The following is a 17,334-nucleotide window of genomic DNA, read 5'->3' as shown; positions in this document are numbered from 1 at the left end:
TCCCATTGGCCTGCCCCTGGGCTGCAGGGAGGGGCCGGCAGTCACTGGAGCGAGCAGGCAGATGTACTGCCTGGGCTCCTGAGGGGGGAGTGCCCTGGGGTGGCAGGTGGGGCCACAGAAGTGACCTAGCCCCAAAACTGCTGGAGCCCCACGGACCACATTGGGGAGGCTTGTGAGCCGCAGATGGCCTGTGGGCCGGGAGTTTGAGACCACTGGTTTAAACTATTAAAATATTTATAGATACTTAGCAATACATTTTTGTGGCTAAGCTTTTTTAAAAAAGTCAGCCACCAGTTCAGAGGTTTAAGTAACTGGAACAAGAGTTTGAAGTACTAAATCAGTGTTTGATGGCAGTAGCTTCTGCAGCTGCAGAGAGATTCTCTTTGGTTTATTCAACTAGCTCAGCTCAATGACTAGTTTATTGCCTCCTTAACTTTGAATGGGGAATTGAAAGTGCAGAAAACCTTGTTTTCCTATTCCCATCTCTGAATAAAAACTAGTGTGAGGAGGATATTTACTAGTTCTAAAATCTTGAAGGACATTGTTTCCAGTCACCATCAGTTCAATACACTAACTATAAATAATACTTCCTTTGTTTTTAATAAATCAATTAGTTTTATATGCAAAGCCTATTTTGATTACTTTCTTCTTATGTATCAGCACATTTAAGAATTGTAACTAATAAACAGTTTTAAAATGCTGTTTTATGCATTTAATTGAATTTGAGTTTTCATCCAAACAAAGTTTGACACAAATCTTGTAGTAAAAATGAATCAATCCTTTTCTAAAATAATAAAAATGTAAATTAGGAATCTGAATACATTTTAAGCTATGTAATTGCTTAATACATGTATAGGTACAGTGTATTCGCCAGGTTAGCAAAAAGAAGCAGAAAATATAGTGTAAAGACTAGATTTAGTTGTAAATCCAATACATTTTAATGGTTACCATTAATTTTTGCATTTTACTTTTAAAAAAAAAGAACATCTTTAAATCACACATGCAATCTGATTTAAATATTTTTATTTAAATCAGTCCACCCTGCTTTATAAACTTGCTACATAGATGGTTTTGCTGTTTTTGTTGCTGACCAATTGCTTTTGCTCCAGCACTACTGTAAGCACCGTTCTGAGGGAGTTTGAGCACAAAAAGTCCTCCAACTCCACAAGAGGGTGTTTCAGATTTTCAACCCAAGGAGAGAGTCTCCTTTTCTGGGGACTTTTGTTGAGAACAGCACCAGCTCTCATGGTCCATGGGTGGCATGTAAAGGGTGACAAACAGAAAGTATTACGGTTTAGGCACTGGACTGCAACTTCAGAAATCTGGGTTCAGTTCCTTGCTCTACTAGATTCCCTGTTTGACCTTGGCCAAGTAATGCCTGCTCTGTCCCCCAGTTTCCCATTTGCAAACAGAAAAAATACTTTAATCTTGCAGAACTATAAAGATACACTTGCTAATGTAAATCATTATGTGCTGAATGAACAAATACTGTCTTTTGGACAACTGTGCTTTTTAGCAGTTAAAAGAACAATAAAAAGTTAATGGATACAGTCTGAGTCCAAAGAGATTTAAACAGTCAAATAAGAGTGCCATCTGTGAAGGATTTCCCTAACCTGCAGCTTTGAATTTTCAAAATGTCCAGGGTCCACGTTTCCAAAATAATAGCGCTTCTGCTCTTTGACTACTGTTCTTTAAAGCACTTATTTATTGCTACAGAGGGTCCTGTGGCACCTTTGAGACTAACAGAAGTATTGGGAGCATAAGCTTTCATGGGTAAGAACCTCACTTCTTCAGATGCAAGAAGTGAGGTTCTTGCATCTGAAGAAGTGAGGTTCTTACCCACGAAAGCTTATGCTCCCAATACTTCTGTTAGTCTCAAAGGTGCCACAGGACCCTCTGTTGCTTTTTACAGATTCAGACTAACACGGCTACCCCTCTGATACTTATTTATTGCTGTTTCTCAGGAAGGTGCCTTAGAAAAAAGCTAATTTAAGTAATATGTACCATTTCCAAACTGTCTTACTTTTAAGAGCCTTGCAGAGCAAATGCTATAATGAGCAACCTGCAGATTCTATTCCATCTTACATTATCACCATCTGCTACGGTTACTTGGGCACGGTATGTTTGTTACCTGACTGAATGAACATGACTCCTTAGAATCTGGCTTTCAGGGTGAATATATGCTTGTGAATTAAAAATCCAATTTCAACTAAGTAGTTAGTAATATGTGCTGTGACATTCCTGCCAAAACACTTGGTTCACAAGAATGTGCACAGAAAGCACATTCTAGTGAAGTTATATGATACAACAGTTACAGCTAACTCACTTAAAAAACTGAACTAATGTTCGCTTGAGTATACCCCTCAAGAACTCAACTTCCATTTATATATGTGCATTGCTTAGAGAACAGGTGGCCTGGGGAGGGATGCTCAGAAGAGAGCAGAAAGGGGAGTATTACCACTTACCTCCCTGCTCTATCATCCTAACCTCCTGTAGTTCATCAGAGGGAGGTGTGTTCACGGGAGAAAGCAGGGATGTGCTAGGGCTTCTGCATCCAGGAGCATCTCTATCTAAAGTGAAGCAGGAGGGGATGAGTCTCTAAACAAGGGTCAAAGAATGGACAGTGGGCTATATGGAGGAGCAGCTGTCTGGGCTGGAGGCATGGTCAGATGCCACTAACGGGGGGAAAGGGGTGGTGAGCACCTTAGGGCCGCTTCACGGTTCCCCCACAGGCTGCCCATACAAGCTACGTAATGGCTGGGGGGAGGGACTCGTGGGGATTGCAGGGCTCCCCGCGTGGAGCCCCGTTCCGTGAGGTTCCCAGGGGCGCGTTAGCAAAGCGCCTCTCCTGCAGACAGCGAAGCGGCAGGAGTCACAGGTCCCCCCCGCCCATCACTCCCTGCCAGACACAGCGGGGAAAGGCCAGCCCGGCCCAGCGGGCACTTGACCCATCTCCTAGGCACCCAGCTAGCGCCGGCCCTGCGCGCTGCTCCGTGGAAGCGGCAGGCAGAGCCCTCGGCCTGAGCGCCTCGCCCCGTAGTGCATTTCTCCTCGCCACGCCCTGGGGCCGCGCTGGCCACAGACAAGCTCTGCCCGGCCGGGGCCAAAAGGAGCGGGGGGGCCTGGAACTGCCCCTGAGCGCGGCTCCGATTCCGATCCCTACAGCCGAGGCACAGAGCGGCCGCCTGACCGGCCCCGGCTACACGCTCTGTGACGTGAACTGTCGGCTGCTAGGACAGCGCCCGTGCATCTCTACTGCGCGCATGCGCCCGCCGCGCGACCGGATGCAGCCAGAGCTTCCCGGTGCCGGGGCACTGACAGCCTACAATGGAAGCCCAGAGGAACCGCTCCAAGCGGCGGGGGCGAGACTCGAACCCGGGTCCCGAACCGTGACACGTCACCACGCCGCGGCCGCACGCAGCGCGCGCTAGCCAGCGCGGCGGACCCATGCCCCGGAAGCAGCCGGGGGAAGAGGTGCTACGTATTTCCGGCGTGTAGCTGGCGGCTGCCGAGTAAGTGAGTGGGGGCTGACGCCTGTCGAGGGACCGCAGTCCGGGTCAGCCGCAGGGAGAAGAGCCGCGAGCGACTGCTGCGGCGGGGGGAGGTGAGGGGCGGCTGGGCAGCGCGGCGGCCGGGGCCTGGGGAGGGGGCACTGGGCCGCGGTCGGGCCCGGCGGGGGGAGGGGAGCCGAGTGACACGCAGTCGGTTTGGGTGGGAGCCGCTACGCGCGCGGAGGGGGCTCCAGCGCCGGTGAGGGAGCAGCTCTGCCGTGGGGGGGTGGGAGAGTCCAACCCTTCCGCGGGGCCGGTGTCTGGGTCCCTTCTCCGTGCGCTGCGGGCCCTCCCCACCCCAGCCTGGGCCTATGGGTCCCGCCAGCCCCCTGGCGCTGTCACACGCCGGGCGGACCGGGAGAGTCAGTCCAGAGCACGGGGGCCTTTGAGTCCTGGCTTCAGCCGCGGGCACTTAGGTAGGGCGACCCGATTGTCAGGGAACTGGACGTGGTTGAGTACATGGCCAGGTGCCCTGTAGGAGCTTGGCCCCTTGGCAGGTACCTCACCCCGGCTCTAATTACCGTATCCTCACGCAGGATTTCAACATTCTCCTCGGGAGCCTGTGTTTGAGAATTATGCTTCTTATGTTAAATTTATTTACAGGAGGATCTGTTCTTCCTCCTATTATTTTTGTTTGTTTTGTTTTTAAGTCGCTGTAAATGAGCTGAACTAACCTTTAGCCACAATCGTACTTATGGCAACAGTTGGTTTCTTTAAAACATTCCTCGTTTGACTGGTACTTAAAAATCACTGCTGACTTACAAGCACCAAACGCATAATGAGGTAGGACTAAACAAGACAAGTTGAAAGCATTAATTGTGGCTTGGTGCAGCCAATAAACCTGCAGCTCCCCTTGTAATATTTGCTCTTTTGCTAAACATTGTTTTTATTGTTCAGTTGCATTTTAGCTTTTGAGAAGGAAAACCCTGACGGGATTTGATTTGCGTTTCATTTTCATTCTGACTACTACTGAAAGGAGAGGGTGAACTCTTTATGTACTCCAAAGTCAGCCATCACATAGTTTTACAAAAATTGGTCTCATGGCTTTTGAAACCATTTACCTTGTGTATCACCAAAACAGAGACATGCAGTTTATAACTGCACCAAAGAAAGTCTGGTAATGAGCATGATAGTTAAGAGAGGCAGATACATAAGTATAATTCAGGAAGCAGCTAGAAGTGAGCAGTTATTGTTAACATAGAAGTTAGTGGGATGTTCCATGCAGTGGTGCATCCTGAAATGCCCACAGACTGATGACTTCAGTACTGTTAGTACACCAACTCCTCTGTTACATATAGCTGCTGGAGTGCAAGCAGTTGGTAATGCTTGCAGTCTTAGAACCTGTTTGTGGAAAAGGACATATTGACCTAAAATGAGGTTTTTTGAAATGCTGTTTGAAAATTTCCAGAGATCTTTAACATCCACTCAAAATAGGGACCAGGGGTCAGACACCCTCTTTCAACTCCAGTAATAGTTGGGTAACAAACTTGAGTTCAGCCTTCTGGTGCACAGGCAAGTATGCTATCAACTAGGCTTAGCACGCCAGTCAAATAATGTCAATAAACCAGTCAGTCAAATGACCAGTCAAGTCATAGCAAGAATACCCTGATGTAGGAGGCAGTCTAGCTTTCTGATTGCATCATGGTGTCATTCTTTTTTTTTTTTTTTTTTAAAGAACTTGATTTTCACATTTATCTGAGATAAAATAACTCAGTTAAGTAACTTGTTTGTTGTAATTAGTCAAGAGTCGCTAAGGCTAAACCTTTTGGAGTCTATAAAGTCTTATTTTTTGGCTGCTGTTATGGTTCTAATAAATTAATGTTTTAAAATATTTGTTCATTCTTAACGTTATTTGACCAGTCAATTGACCACTTATTTTTGGACCTGTCAAATGCACATCCCTACTACCAACTGAATCTTGTTGGCATAGGGGGATTAAGGTTTTTACCCATAAATGTCTCATGTTTGTTTTCTTGCAGGCAACCAATCTTCAACAATGTCTTTCATTTTTGAATGGATTTACAATGGCTTCAGCAGTGTGCTGCAATTTTTAGGTAATATTTCAAATTTGTATTTACCATCAAACATAAGTTCGTTTAACTAAATAGATTTTAAATCATTCTGATTAAATCAGGGCAAATGCTAAACAGACACACAAACAAGTATAATTGTTGCTTCAATTAGTTTAATTTAATTTGGTAATTTACCAACACAAGATACATTCAAACCAGTTTAATCCTTGTTAAAAATGGTTTATCTACATTAAGCCTTTTCACTGGATCAATTTAAAATCTAGTTGAAAAAACAGTTTAAACAGAAAAACAACGAGGAGTCCGGTGGCACCTTAAAGACTAACAGATTTATTTGGGCATAAGCTTTTGTGGGTAAAAAAACCCACTTCTTCAGTTTAAACAGATGCACCTTTTCTAGTATAGTTGACACCCTTATTGAATTTATTAGTTCATTAGGATTTTCTCTCCTGGTATAATAGCAAACAGTACTGATGAGATGATGGTGGTAGGATTAGTTCATTTGTACCTTCATTTACAAAGTACCTAAGTAATGAGAGTAGCTTGATCCACAGTTGAATTTTTAAAAATGTAAGACCTATAAAACATTCCTTCCCCTTTATTTGGTGAGCCCTGCCTCATACTGTACTGCTGTGCAATAATCTGATGCAGTTTATAATGAAGATACTCTCCCCTTCCATGGTATTTTTGAGACAATTCTCTAATCCTCCTCATTGTCTGAGTAGCTCTTTATCTGAGTTTTATGGACAAAATTGGAGGCACAGAGGTTAGGTAATCTTCCCATAGTGTTTCAGGGAAATCTGTGACCTGCTTAGACATGAGTTCTCTTCCTAACTCCAGTCCTTCTGGTTTACAAGTTAAACATAGAATCATAGAAATGTAGGGCTTGAAGGGAACTCGAGAGTTCATCTGATCCAGCCTCCTGTCCTGGGGCAGGACCAACAATACCTAGGCCAGGGGTGGCCAACTTGAGCCTGAGAAGGAGCCAGAATTTACCAATGTACATTGCTAAAGAGCCACAGTAATACGTCAGCAGCCCTTCATCAGCTCCCCTCCCCTCCCAGCACCTCCCACCCACCGGCAGCCCTGCCAATCAGCGCCTCCCCCTCCCTCCCTGCACCTCCCAATCAGCTTTTTCGTGGCATGCAGGAGGCTCTTGAGGGTTGGGGGAGAGGAGCGAGGGCATGGCAGGCTCAGGGAGGGGGCAGGAAGGGGTGGAGTGGGGGGCAGGGCTTGTGGCAGAGCCAGGGGTAGAGCAGTGAGCACTCCCCGGCACATTGGAAAGTTGGCACCTGTAGCTCCAGCCCCAGAGTCAGTGCCTATACAAGGAGCCGCATGTGGCCACAGGTTGGCCACCCCTGACCTAGACCATCCCTGAGAGGCATTTGTTTCACCTGGTCTTAAAAACTTCCAATGATGGAAATTCCACAAACTCCCACAGCAGCCTATTCCATTGCCTAAGTATTAGAAATTTTTTCCTAATATCTAACCTAAATCTTCCTTGTTGCAGACTAAGCTGATTACTACTTGTCTTACCTTCAGTGGACATGGAGAATAATTGATCACTTTCCTCTGTATAACAGCCCTTAATGTAGTGGAAGGCTGTTATCAGGTCCACCCCCCCTCAGTCTTCTTTTCTCAAGAATAAACATACCCAGTTTTTTTTATCCTCATAGGTTGGTATTTCAAAACATTTTATCATTTTGGCTGCTCTTCTTGGTCCTATCCTCTCATTTTTGTGGACTCTCTCCCATTTGTTCACATATTTCTTAAAATGTGGTGCCCAAAACTGGACATAATAATCCAGTAAAGTCCTCACCACTGTGGTGGGGTGGGACAGTTACCTTGTTGTATGTACAACACTCCTGTTAATACACATCTCAGAATATTAGCCTTTTTTGCAATTTCATCACATTGTTGGCTCACATTCAATTTGTGAGCCACTCAAACTGCTAGATCCTCTTGTGCAGTACTACCACCGAGCCCGTTATTCCCCATTTTGTATTTGTGTATTTGATTTGTCCTTCCTAAGTGCGGTACTTTGCACTTCTCTTTATTGAATTTCATTTTGTGGATTTCAGATCAATTTTCCAATTTATCAAGGTCATTTTGAATCCTGTGCTCCAAAGTGCTTGCAACCCCTCCCAGTTGCTATTATCCACAAAATGTTATAAACATATTCTTCACCCCATTATGTAAGTCATTAATAAAAATATTGACTAGTACCAGACAGACCCCTGCGAGACCTCCAAGGTATATCCTCCTAGTTTGATATTGAACCATTGATAACTACTCTGAGTACATCTCCACAATTGTTTTCAAATTTATTTCCAGGCTTTTCCATTGACTTTCATGCTTTCCCTTGAACTATATCTCTTCAATTTCCTACTATCTAGCTACTTAACTCTTATTAACAAGGCTTGGAAAATGTATCCAGTACCTGCTGGCCCAAGGACTAAGTCTTCGAATTGCCAGGCCAGCATACTCCAGCAACCCAAGCCATGTCTTCTCCTGTCCAGTGTCCTGTTAGTTGGATTCTCTCACCAAATACTGGGGCCCACGATGTAAGACTGTGGCTAGCTGAACTGAGCTCAACTCTATATCTACACACAAGACCCAGCACACCCCAAATTGATGCTGATTGGGTCCAAATAGAACAATGTTATTGCTACCTTCGCCAATAAATTAACAATGCACAACCATCTGGATAAATCAGTTTATGGTGGCCCTGTGCCTGGTGATTTGCCAAAGTGGGAGGAGAGCTCACCACAGACAGAGCTACCCTCTGACCCTGACTCCAGCTGGCTCCAAACCAGGGAGCAGTGTAGTGGTGGGCCCTTTGTCTACCATTCTAGAAGATGGCTGTTTCATTGGGGGTGTGGAGAATTCTGTGGGGAGACCTCTCCTGCCATTCCAGCAGAGGGCTCTGTGGGAGTGGCCTTTCTTATGTCTCCACTCCAGCAATTTGCTGGAATGGCAAGTGTGCCCATGCACAGAGACTTTCATTGAGGTGACATGGTAGTATCAGTGAGGTCCCACCTCTATGTAGAGACGTGTGCTAGATGGCTGTGGGGAAGCTCCCTTCGGTGGGGATGGATGAATATTCCTGAGGTCTGCTTATTCCTAATGATGGCAACCAGGGTTTTCTGACCACCCCTATCATTGACAGTCGCATCCCCCTTTTCTTCTTTAACACTGGTGGCAATTCTGGATCAGTGCAGATTTGAAAAGGTTTTATTGCATCGGTTCACATTTGGAAGGATACCTTCACAAACAAGTTCCAGAAAACTTTTAAAAATGAAAGCTTAGATCCTGCAGAAAATGACACTCTCCCAGGAAAGATGCACATTTAGACGTGGATTTTTAAAGCTCTGTTTATATTTACACAATCTAAATAGCATTCTCATTACTTCGTTCTGTTTCATATTGTCGTCTTCTTCCCCTAGATGAGCCCATTTACAGTTTTATCTCCTTGCGGGTAAAATCGTAATTCCACTTTTAAATGTCTTGAATGGCAGATTAATTTTTAACCCATTACATCTAAAGATTGGTTTCTTCTGCTCTGTTTTATAACAGGACCTAGTTACACATAGACTTGATGTAGCCTCATTCTCTTCAGTTTGTCATGTATTCCATAGATGTGGAAATGGCTTTCAGGAAAAGCTTGAAAGTCCATACTTGGGGGGAAGCCAAAACTAGTTTAGAAAACACTGTCCAGCCTCATAATTAACACTTTGCTTTACCTTCCCAAAACCATAGGTTCATTTCCCAGTGTTGTGTTCCCTGTGCTGAGGGTTTATGGGTAATGTTTTACACTGTTGTTTTTGGAAGGTGTGGATTATGTGATACCACTGTAGTATTTAATATCTATATTAGATCATATTTCTGCATGAGAGCAAATGTAAACCTGTTGAATTTTCTTTTCACTTCCAGGATTGTACAAGAAATCTGGAAAACTAGTGTTTTTGGGCTTGGACAATGCCGGTAAAACCACTCTTCTGCACATGCTCAAAGATGACAGATTGGGTCAACATGTCCCTACGCTACATCCAAGTAAGTTATCCAGTGATCTGATTTTATTGAGTCCATTGTTCATTGGATTTTCCTCATCAAAATCACTCATGCAACTGGATATTGAGCTGTAATGATGAAAAATGCCTCAATAGTTTTCATCTTTAGAGATTGACTTAGATTTTTAAAACTAACCTTGAGGACTTTTGTGTGGTGTCTGTCTCTTGAGGTGAAATTAAATTTGAGTAAGTCTTGTAATGAAACATCAGTTAAACTATATAAAGTGAATGCAGAAGACTGACTCAGTTGAGTTAACACAAGCTTATTTTAAGCATAATTGCTCTTCTAGATTAAATATAAAATTCATGTCTAGAGACTAATCAGGATGTACCCTTGGAAAAGAGCAACTCCTTTCCCATTTTAATGATCCTATGAAGTGGCTTCATCCTTTATGTAATAGGTCCCTCATACCATTCTGTGTATGGTTGTTGGAATTATTATTTGAAATTATTAATACTAATAATAATATAGGAAACCACCAAACATCAGTTTAACCATAAATTCTTTATTAAGTCCAAAGGCCAAATGGTATTTAATACAGTTGCTCTAAACATGTCTAACAGCCTAAAAATAAGCGGTCACTACACCCAAACAGTTTAAAAAAAAAAAAAAAAAAAAAAAGTATACTGAGCAATATACTTACAAATAGGCAAAACCTAGGGAAAATCGTCTCATCCTGGTGTGCTCCAGCATGATCTGGTGGAGTCTGACAAAGAACCTCAAATTCATAACTTTTTATACTCTTCAGTAAACAAATGATGTCATAGCCAGTTACCACTTTAGCTAACAACTAGTTTGAGACAGTTCACCCTCATTTTTCATTTTAATTCAAATAAGATTTACAACGTCCTTCTTCCCGAGGTCTTTCCTCCTTATCTTTTCCCCTCCATCCTGCTGATCAACAACTTTTTCGTTTCACCTAGGTTCACATAGAGATAACACTGGTACATGGGATGGGAAGGTCCATGGTGACTCTTTTTTTAAGACAGGTTCTTTTTGTTATATTGAAAACCACCTGCAGTCACACCAGAGGCCTTCTTTTTAGGAACTTCTTGTTTCATTAGTCATTCTTTGAACCAGAAATCTTCCCTACTTCATTCCTTTTGGCCTTATAACTCATTATTTTCAAGGCCTTCCTTCTACTTGCTAGTCAGGGCCTTTCTTTACAACACATATATATTTCCTTAAACAAACGTAAACTAACTCTAATTCTTTGATTTTTATATTTATCCTACAGTGGTGTTGATAGGTACAATAAAATATGGTGGATGTGATAATGGCTGCAATTCAGCTAACTCAAGACTTTATTCCTCCTTTTTTAGCATCAGAAGAGCTGACTATTGCCGGAATGACTTTCACAACTTTTGATCTCGGTGGACATGAGCAAGGTAAGAACGGGCTTCTTTCAGAATTAGGGGACAGAAAAGAATATTAAGTGTTGCAGTTCATGCTGACGCTAATAATTATACTAAACTTTAGCCATCTTAAGGAAAATATATGGGAGAGCACTAACTATGGTCTCTTTTATTTTAACATGTAGAATTGGGTAATATTTATTTATATGTAAAGTTAATCATTCTGATTAACTTAGATTTCATTTACTGTAGCAGATGAATCTTGGTTCATCTGCTTCTGACAGTGTGTACAAAATCTTGCTTTCAGTACGCTTCTGCCCTAAATCTCTTACCATAGATGGCTTACATGTGCATAGAACCACAATGAAGCTTCCTAAACGTGGTTTACAAGGGACTCTTTACATAAAGTTGACCTTTCTTTGTTTTTTAGAACGTTAGAGGTTATACTGAAAGCTTTTTCTGATTCTTTTGCCTTAGAAATATCAGGAATGTCAAATCTGGATTTTCTTTCTTTTGTGAAGGATCTTCTGTGAAACTTATCTATATCGTGAGCACTTGCATCTTAATTGAACTGGATGGGAAGTTGAATTCTTAAGACTTCTCTTCTCCAAAATGATCATTAGTAATTGAAATCAAATAGGCTTCTAGTATTGTTTATTTTTAAATAACCTGTCAAAAATCCCTTCCCCCTTGGTTTCTCAGCTTTGTGTCTCAACTCTGGGATAGGTCACCATTTTACTAATTCTCCAGGTCAAGCAAGCCCTGGCCTTCTAATGTTTAGAAAAACCTTCCAGACATCTTAGAACTCAAAGAAACAAAGGTCACAAGCCCAGTTTTCTTCTTGCATGTCACCTTTAACCCATGACAGTGGGTTCTCAAACTTTTGTACTGGTGACCCCTTTCACATAGCAAGCCTCTGAGTGCAAACCCCCCCCCCCTTTTAAATTAAAAACACTTTTAAATATATTTAATACCATTATAAGTGCTGGAGGCAAAGCAGGGTTTGGGGTGGAGCCTAACAGTTTGTGACCCCCTCCATGTAATAATCTCGCGACCCCCTGAGGGGTCCCGAACCCCAGTTTGAGAACCCCTGGTCTAAGCAGTCCTCTATGGCTGATATCAAGTATCAGAGGGGTAGCCGTGTTAGTCTGAATCTGTAAAAAGCAACAGAGGGTCCTGTGGCACCTTTAAAACTAACAGAAGTACTGGGAGCATAAGCTTTCGTGGGTAAGAACCTCACTTCTTGCATCTGAAGAAGTGAGGTTCTTACCCACGAAAGCTTATGCTCCCAAAACTTCTGTTAGTCTTAAAGGTGCCACAGGACCCTCTGTTGCTTATGGCTGATATGATACCATGGCAATGGGCTTGGTATAAGAACCTGAGCAGAACAGATTTGTAGCTTTTGAATAATACAAAAATGAGTTAAACTACTGTTGCACTCAAGTGGCTCATCAACAAAAAAAGTTCAAAAATAGTATGAGAAGCCTGCAAAAAGGTCTGATTACTTTCTCTGGTGAAGGAGAGAGAACTGACAATTAATACAAGTCACTGGCTTCAATTCAACTGCTCATCTAAAGTATTTAAACTTTTAAACAAATCATTCTTGCTTCTTTTCCTGTATGTGGGCATGCTGTCCCCCTCAAAGCAGGGTTTTTACAGGGATGTTTGTTCTTTTCAATTCTAGCACGCCGGGTTTGGAAGAATTACCTGCCAGCAATTAATGGGATTGTCTTTCTGGTGGATTGTGCTGATCATTCACGTCTCATGGAGTCTAAAGTTGAGCTTAATGTATGTTTCCAATTTGTAGTTTTTTCCATGCAGGAGCTATGTCCTGGCTTTACAAATGCAAATTTCCTCTGGCTTCAAGTGGGCTGGAACTTAACATACAATAATATCTTGGCCCCTGAGAGAGATCTTCCAAGCATTATAATCTTCTTCTCTTCCCTTCCCTTCAAAAAAAAGTTGACTTGGTTAAAGCCCTTTGCATTTAAAAAAAAAAAAAGTAGCATCCTAAATTCTAATAACTGGTTGTTTGAGATGGAGAATTAAACTAATAAGGCCATTCTTAACTTAACTATTGTAGAGCCACAGGAACAATTTATAATTTTACTACATATACTAACACAGATTTAAAAATTGGCTGAAAATTTGCATGCTCTCATAGGCTTAATATGTATTTAAAAAGTCTTCCGATCATTTTAAATAGCCAGTGTAATTTACACAATAGCTGTCTTCAATAAACTGTTACGAGATTTGTACTCACCTCTGAGGAATTTTTTCCTCTTCAAAGTGCCATAACATCAAAAGATCATTTTAAATTGTTGCCAGTTCTGATTTGAAGCAAAGAAATAAAAGGTCACTACAGATAACGAATTTTTATAGTGCATCATGTTAACACTTGTGTTTTCCCTGTAGGCACTAATGACAGATGAAACAATATCCAATGTGCCAATCCTTATCTTGGGTAACAAAATTGACAGACCAGAGGCCATAAGTGAGGAGAAACTGCGGGAGATTTTTGGGCTTTATGGACAGACCACAGGAAAGGTAAGACGAAAAGAGTTTGAGCCTTTGGCTATTAATAAGGTCATGGGGAACTAAATGAAGAATGGAATATTTTTTTTATAAGTGATTTTACGTGTTACCAAGAATGCACATCAAGATTTGTTAACCAGGTCATTCTGTCCAAAAATTATTTGAAAGATATTAAAAATACCGGAGTGTTAATGGGAACTGTCTGGATATTTAAGACTTGGTACAGACATGATATTTCTGAAAGAAATTGTAGTAGTTCATCCATTTGGAAGCTTTTTGTACTGTTCACCTAACTCTTCTACCCCCTTAGGCATCCTTGCTTTTTTGCTTTGCTAGAAATGACTGAGCTTTCTTTCACAGCCATGTTAAAAAGATGATTAAACACAAATACTAAACTATATAGTAGAAAATGCAAGAATACACTTTGGGTGCACTATAGAGCTTCCGCACGCTATGCATCTTGTATTTCAATTTTAAAATTCATTAATTTGTACAACTGCTATATCAAAATAGTTGCCTAGATGTTCTCACTTAAAAGCAGGATTTGAGTTCTCTGCTTCCAATGTCCTATTGTTCAACTGCCTATCTAAGTCTCTTGGTTCACTGTAGTCTGGCTGTTAGGTCTGTAGGAGCAGCTGTTGAGATGCAGTTGTGGACAACTAACTTTAAAAGGCTGTGTAAAGAAGACTATAAAATAAAACTAAAGAGATCTCTGTAAGACTGGTAAGTGAAACTTCAGTAGGAAAATCTTGCTAGTCCAGCATTTGACTCCTAGGTTACCATTTGGTAAGGATAAAGAAACTGCACCTCCTTGCACCTACATACACCGATCGGTGCTTGTTGCAATTCTGACTTCTTCCTATTTTCTTGATTCCCCAGGGAAATGTGCCACTGAAGGACCTGAACACACGCCCCATGGAAGTGTTCATGTGCAGCGTGTTGAAGAGACAAGGCTATGGCGAAGGCTTTCGTTGGCTATCACAGTACATTGACTGATGTTTGGACAGACATAGAGTTTTACTCCTCTGGACTGATCCTGTTCACAACTTCCTTATGGACTTTTCTATTAGAATGTGGAAGGCTCTCCTGCCACATATTGGCATTGACCAAGAGACTCCTGGTTTTCAACTATCCTGTTGCACAGTGGTGACACAACTCTTTTCCACATGACTGGGAGATAACACAATTCTGCACACTGGTGCAAGTTGTCCCTTTCAGTTGCCATTGTTTCCCACAGAACCCATGGCTTTCAGTTACAATGGGGCTGGTGTGATCTGGAATCCAAAACTCTGCACGCTGTACTGCAACACCTGAAAAAGAGAATACGTCTCACCACTGTGGCTAATTGACTTAAAGAAAGCAATTATATTTTTTAAAAAAAGTGTTAATGTAAGCAGTGTCCCTTCTAACTTTTTGGTTTAACATTTATCTTGTTTGGTCCAGAGTCTATTAGGGTTTTTTAAAATCTATTTAATGGTATTTAGATATTTCCCAAATTAATGAACCACGTATCATGATATTAAAGTCCTAAATAAACATAGATTTGGGCTTAACTGGTCTATAGGATGGTTGTGCTGTGTCACATTGGGTGATCATGAAGAGGATGCTGTTGGGACTGACTTGTGCAATGAAGCTTCTTTAACTTACAGGGATTTTAGTTGAAAAAGGACACACACAAGCATGTCTGTTCTGTTGCTGCCTCATGCTTAGGTGTTTGAATGCAGTTTCCAGTTTCAGCCTCCTAAAGTGGTGATGCTATGAAAGGGACAGTGTAGCTGTCTTGTTCAGTTTCCCATTAGCAGTCTTTCTGCTGTAGTGGATTAGGTTTATTGGGTTCTCACTCTAGAATGTAGGATGTTCTTTGTTGCAGGGTTCCACTGTATTATAACTAAAAATCATGACGTTATTTTGTTGTTGTTGTAGCATGAGTGTTCAGCATTTGCATCTGATAAGGTTGTTCATGTAGACTGCACCAGCTTCTTTTTATACTTAACAGACTTTGTCTGAAGTTTCATTATTGTCTAGAGCTCCTCCTTTTCAGTTAAATAAAATAAAGACATATCTTCCTCTACAAGGGGTGGTGATACTTAGTTGAAACTTATTCAGGCTTTCATAACTGGAAAGTACCCTTCATCATTAGGGGAAAGTGAAGAATCTTATTGTGACACTATGCAATGTAAGGCCTGAGAACAGCTTGTGTGTACTTGCCTGCCACAACCTCTCACACACACCCAATAGTTCACAGAAAAATTATATATGAATGGGAAGTAAAACAAATGTTAGATCTTAAACCCTGTTGATTCTTGTCCCACTGACATTATTCTGATTAATCCCCACAAGAGATATCATTATACTCTTGTAAAATGGAGAATAGATTCAGCTCGAAGATAGCCTGACACTTAATTCCCTATACCAACATCTGTTACTCCTAATGAGGGAAAGAGGAACTTTGAGTACTAGTTCAATAATTTATCCCCAATCTTTCTTTTTGGCAGCTGATTGCCTTTCCCACAGGTGGTGGTAGTGAACATTAGGATACAGTTTATACTTATGCTGAGTTTGTCATTTTGACCTAGCTTCATCAACCATTCACTGGAGTGTCGGAAGCCATATATTTTTCTACGGTAAGTGTTGGAATCTCCTGCGTAAATGTCACTGTGGAGTACTCAACAGTAGCATGTGATACTGCCATGTGTCAGGTATGAATTTAGTTTTACAACCAGAAAAAGGTTAACTGTGCTGCAAAAATGGTACATATGTTCTTCTGATGCTGGCATAGAAACATATAACCCTTATATTTCAATAAGTGAGTGGTTCTAAGTTGAGCTGAGCTTTCTATGGGCACAGATTCAAGGAATGTCAGATTTGCTGAAGAGGAGGGGAACTGATAGAAGGTTGACTCTTCCTAGGGTGTAGAGCAGTGCTTCTCAAAGCCGGTCCGCCGCTTGTTCAGGGAAAGCCCCTGGCGGTCCGGGCCGGTTTGTTTACCTGCCGCGTCCACAGGTTTGGCCGATCGCGGCTCCCACTGGCCGCGGTTCACCATCCCAGGCCAATGGGGGCTGTGGGAAGTGGCGCGGGCCAAGGGATGTGCTGGCCGCCCTTCCTGCAGCCCCCATTGGCCTGGAGCGGCTAACCGCGACCAGTGGGAGCTGCGATCAGCCAAACCTGCAGATGCGGCAGGTAAACAAACTGGCCCGGACCACCAAGGGCTTTCCCTGAACAAGCTGCGGCCCGACTTTGAGAAGCACTGGTGTAGAGGATCTATCTGCCTGCCTTTTAGACTATCGGATGATTAACATTCTAATTTGCTGTGATGTGTCCCCATTAGTCTGTACACCAATCAGGGTCACAGAAATGAGGCTTCTATGGGGTGTGCTTATCACTTCACACATGTTAAAAGGGTTTGAATGAAGTGTCTTTCAATCTTGTTCAGAAACTAACATCAAGGTTAGAGTGTTCATTAATTTGGTGCGAAGACACTGTCACGAACCTGGCCTTCACTACAGTGATTCCACTAACCAGCTGAAGACTGCTGATTTTGTTGTTCAGACAAAAACACTGCAGTGTTTCCATTAGAATCTAGGGTCAACTTATACTTGGCTCATGAATAAGAATGGTTGATTTTAGGCTAGTTCCTACTGATCAACATAAGATCTGGCAACTTTGATTATCTGTAACTGTGTGCTGCCGTTCTATTCTTAGTGTTTAGAAACTATTTAGAAAGTTAGTACCCTAACATAGCAAAGCCTTCTGTGAAAGTGGTGTGCCCACCACTGGAGAAAGGGAACAACA

General features: G+C 42.2%; 1 protein-coding gene across 3 annotated transcripts; it reads left to right on the top strand.

Moving 5' to 3' along the window:
• The first annotated feature begins 3,447 nt into the window (after nt 1-3,447).
• On the top strand, nt 3,448-15,611 carry SAR1A (secretion associated Ras related GTPase 1A). Of its 3 annotated transcripts, none has more exons than XM_065407257.1 (7): nt 3,448-3,512; nt 5,531-5,605; nt 9,515-9,634; nt 10,975-11,040; nt 12,692-12,795; nt 13,423-13,554; nt 14,422-15,611. In XM_065407257.1, exons 2-7 carry the CDS (start codon nt 5,548-5,550, stop codon nt 14,536-14,538), a joined length of 597 nt encoding a protein of 198 aa, XP_065263329.1. In that variant the 5' UTR covers nt 3,448-3,512; nt 5,531-5,547; the 3' UTR covers nt 14,539-15,611. The 3 variants fall into 3 exon arrangements, with proteins under 3 accessions (XP_065263329.1, XP_065263330.1, XP_065263331.1); XM_065407258.1 differs by having other exon boundaries at nt 3,448-3,516; XM_065407259.1 differs by lacking the exon at nt 3,448-3,512 and adding an exon at nt 3,541-3,604.
• The last annotated feature ends 1,723 nt before the right edge of the window (nt 15,612-17,334 follow it).

This window comes from Emys orbicularis, chromosome 7 (assembly GCF_028017835.1).
Source record: "Emys orbicularis isolate rEmyOrb1 chromosome 7, rEmyOrb1.hap1, whole genome shotgun sequence".
Classification (NCBI taxonomy): Eukaryota; Metazoa; Chordata; order Testudines; family Emydidae; genus Emys; species Emys orbicularis.
Note: the sequence above shows the minus strand (reverse complement) of the source record. Positions and strands in the feature narration are given on the sequence as shown.